This window comes from Apium graveolens, unplaced genomic scaffold (genome assembly GCF_009905375.1).
Source record: "Apium graveolens cultivar Ventura unplaced genomic scaffold, ASM990537v1 ctg7040, whole genome shotgun sequence".
NCBI classification, from domain to species: Eukaryota; Viridiplantae; Streptophyta; class Magnoliopsida; order Apiales; family Apiaceae; genus Apium; species Apium graveolens.
In genome coordinates this window covers 19,230-23,179 of record NW_027419991.1, presented here as the reverse complement: position 1 = coordinate 23,179, position 3,950 = coordinate 19,230, and the positions used below count along the sequence as shown (strand labels likewise).

General features: G+C 30.0%; 1 protein-coding gene across 1 annotated transcript; it reads left to right on the top strand.

Annotated features, from left to right (window-relative positions):
• Window positions 1-1,170: 1,170 nt before the first annotated feature.
• Window positions 1,171-1,911, top strand: LOC141703723 (secreted RxLR effector protein 161-like). The gene has a single exon (XM_074507156.1). The coding sequence runs from the start codon at window positions 1,171-1,173 to the stop codon at window positions 1,909-1,911; it is 741 nt and encodes a 246-aa protein (XP_074363257.1).
• The last annotated feature ends 2,039 nt before the right edge of the window (window positions 1,912-3,950 follow it).

The following is a 3,950-nucleotide window of genomic DNA, read 5'->3' as shown; positions in this document are numbered from 1 at the left end:
AGTTCATGGGTTAGCAATCGAAATCAGTGTTATTTTATAAGTGTAGGCACACACATATATATAATAGGCAAATGATCAAATAGAAACTAAAGTTAAAATAGAAACTAAAACCTAATATAAGCCATTAGATCAATCTAACTTAATAGCCCCCTAAAAGCACCACACCGAACTAATCGATACCATCCCACACACAATCTCAACTTTTTTCCTCCGCTTTTTATTTTATTTTTAACGTCAAACGGTAATTTGTTTTAAAATCCGATTTCACTGTATTTTTCTCCACCTCTCAACGATCGATTTGCATATCATATGTGATATTTTTCAAAATAATTTAAAATAAAATATTATTTAATTTCTAGTTTCTATTCCAAAATTGGTTTCTATTAGAGTAGCCCATATATATATACTAGTCTGTAACGTGGGCGATACACGGATTGCTTTTAACACTCGATTAATTTTTAATAATAAGTTTTATCTTAAAATTATTGATATATTAATATAAATTTTTAATAGTTGAAAAATAAATCAAAGAACATAATACATTATAATAATTTATGTGTTATGATAATTTGAGACTTGACTGAAAATAAATAATATAATATATAATATGTTATTTACAAGTCTCGAACCTTGAACCTGTAGAAACTATTAAAAATAAAGATATAAAGTTTAAATTTAATACGTTGTTGACGGAATTCGAACCCTCAACCTATGAGAGCAGTTTAAATATTAATATAATATTTTATTATTATTATATCCAACGGTTCCATCTATATGTCTTTAAATCTGACGGTTCTTATTTTGCGTACCAAATAACTGTACCAAATAACCAACCAACTACCAAATTGCCTATAATAGTATAGTATAGATAGATAGATTTTTTGGTGAATACATGGAGCAGAGCTAGATATCTACTTAGAAGGCCTAGGAACCTATTTGGAAGCATTATAAAAGGTTCTGAAAACCCAACATTTACATTATTTACTTTATTAGAATAACACATAATTATATAATCTTCTTCAAGTTTTGTTTAATTATATTATGTAATGGAGTCAACAAGTTATTATTGTCTATTTATACTAAAGTTATATTATTTGAGTTGTGTGAGATTGTTTTTTGGAAATATTGTTGGGTGCCACAAGTGATAAGCAGATCATGGGTTGAGCAGACATGGAAGATAGAAGAGTAGCGCATTTTGTGTATTACCTGGTTCAACAAATGAAGGACTGTATAGAGCTAAAACAGTCAGCTTACACAAAGAAAATATTGGAGAAGGCTGGAATGCAAGCTTTTAACCCCACTAAATATCCTATGGATCCGAAGGAGCATTTGACTAACGACGAAGGCGGGAAACTGGTGGATCCAACAGAATACAAAAGCTTGGTTGGAGGACTTCGCTACCTTGTGCATACATGTCCCGACATGGCTTATGATGTGGGGATAGTCAGCCGTTTAATGGAAAAGCCCACAGTTCTTCATATGAATGCTATAAAGCGTATACTCAGGTACGTCAAGGGTACAATTAACTACGGCCTGGTTTATTCGAGGGATATTAGAAACAATATGCTTACAGGATACTCGAATAGCGATTTTGGAGGACAAACAGATGACAGGAAGAGTACAAGAGGAATGGTATTTTACTTAAATGATAACCTCATCACATGGGTCTCACAGAAACAAAGGTGTGTGGCCTTGTCTTCGTGCGAGGCAGAGTTTATGGGAGGGACGACATCAGCTTGTCAAGCTGTTTGGCTGAGGAATCTGCTGAGCAAGCTAACAGGTGAAGATATGGGTCCAGTAATCTTGTACATTGATGATAAATCCGCCATCGATCTTGCAAGGAACCTAGTTTTTCATGGGCGTAGTACAACATATAGACAAACGCTACCATTATATTCGAGAATGTGTTGAGAGAAAGGAGATCATTGTCAAGCATGTGAGTAGTGATATGCAACGAGCAGATTTCCTGACCAAAGCTCTCACTACTATCAAATTTGAAAGAATGCGCAGATTACTGGGAGTAATGGAGTTGCCTAAATAAGTTTCAAAACTAAGGGGATGATTGTTGGAATTATTTTGAAACTTATAGCTAGTTTTAAAATAATTAAAGTATGTGCATGTTGAATTAGTATGCATAGTCGTGGAGAAGTTTTAGAAATGGCATATGTAGACACGTAGAAGTAGAACTGCATTAGAAGAGTTAGTTGTTTGATGGCCCTTGTTTTTAGCTGCATATTCTATCAGCTATCTATTTATATTGTACGCTTCAAATGAATAAAAACAACTTACACGCAAGTCTTTGTTTTTCTCAGTTTTACAATACACAGCTTATATATATATTTGTATACATCCTGGCATTGAGTATAAACAAGAAATATGTTGTTCCAAAACCAACTCAAAAAATTAGAAATTTTACTTTAGCATTAAGTTTTACATCATTTATAACATGATATATATATATATATAGCTAGGGAGATGATCGAAATACAAACAACTTTTAAAATTAAAGCTATAAACTAATATAAGCCACTAAGTCAATCTAATATAATCCAGGCACCACACATAATTGACCTACATCCTCCTGCACAAAATCTCAAGTTTCTAAACACATAAACTATATCATTTAATTATTTTTAAGTATAATTAATGGCATATGCATCATGAAAGTTAGATGTCCTTACTCAAACTATTTGTCATTCAATATTACTAAAAAATGTAAATTAGTATTGTCTATTAATCATGTCATCAATATAATAGAATAATAAGAAAATGAATTATAACCACACACCGCGTTTAGAGATGGCATGTAATAGTAGAATCATCTACACCCATCCTCTCTCACTCTAATTTTTATCATGTACTGATGTATCATAACCAATCCCCTTGAAATACCTGTAGAAAAACAATTAATTAGAAAAAAATTAACTATGATTATTTATTTTTTCAAGATGAGTAAAGAAATATACCGTGCCAATCTTGATTTACATTCTGTATAGGGAGTGGAGGGTGGTTTTCTTTATTGTCTTCTTCATCTTCGAATATGTTCATCAGTGTTTATTGTAAATTTGACTCTCTATGAAATAGATGGGGGGGCTGACAGTGGGTCAAGTGTTAGGGTTTGTGAAAAGATAACACTCTTTTTATAGGAAAATTTCCTATATAATTACTAATTTTATTAAGATTTTTTTCAAATTCTTAATGTTGTATATCTTTATTTATTTTTTATTTCATAGTGAAAATTTCACAATTATTTTGAAAGTTAGTGTTTGGTTCCACTTTTTAAACTTTCGAACATATTATAAGTGCACCGTTGTTATTTTTATTATAAACTAATTAACAATAAACATCCTAAATAAAATATAAAAAATAATAAATATGACATATCAAATTTTAGTTTTGATTAGTTTAATAATGTGATTGAAAAACAAATATCAAAATTACGCGTCAACATAGTTTAGACTATAGGTTTATAAAATAAATTATATATATTAGATATCGGTTATATAATTAAAAATATATATAATTGGTTAATATTTATTTTATTAGATATTTTTTAAAGTGATAAATCGTAAAAGATTTTTATAACTCATAATACAAATTTAAAAAGTATACTCATACTAAAAATAAAAATTTGAAAATAAAAAAATTAATTTGCACATTACTAATAATGAAGAGTTAGATGAGAGAAGTTATATGAGATAAAACCCTGTGTAAAGGGACAATGTATACCATATATTGTGTATCTCTGTCAATTATACTTATGGTAGAATCATATTTGTAATATACAACTTATTTATATATTTACTAGACATTACTAGTGGAAATAGTTGGAGTTTATCATACAAATTGATACTAATGAAAATATCATATATCAGTATGAAAATTAGTATGACAACTGAGGCAACTCCCAACAATCTGCTTAATCCCCACTCTCATACTCCAAGCCCCAC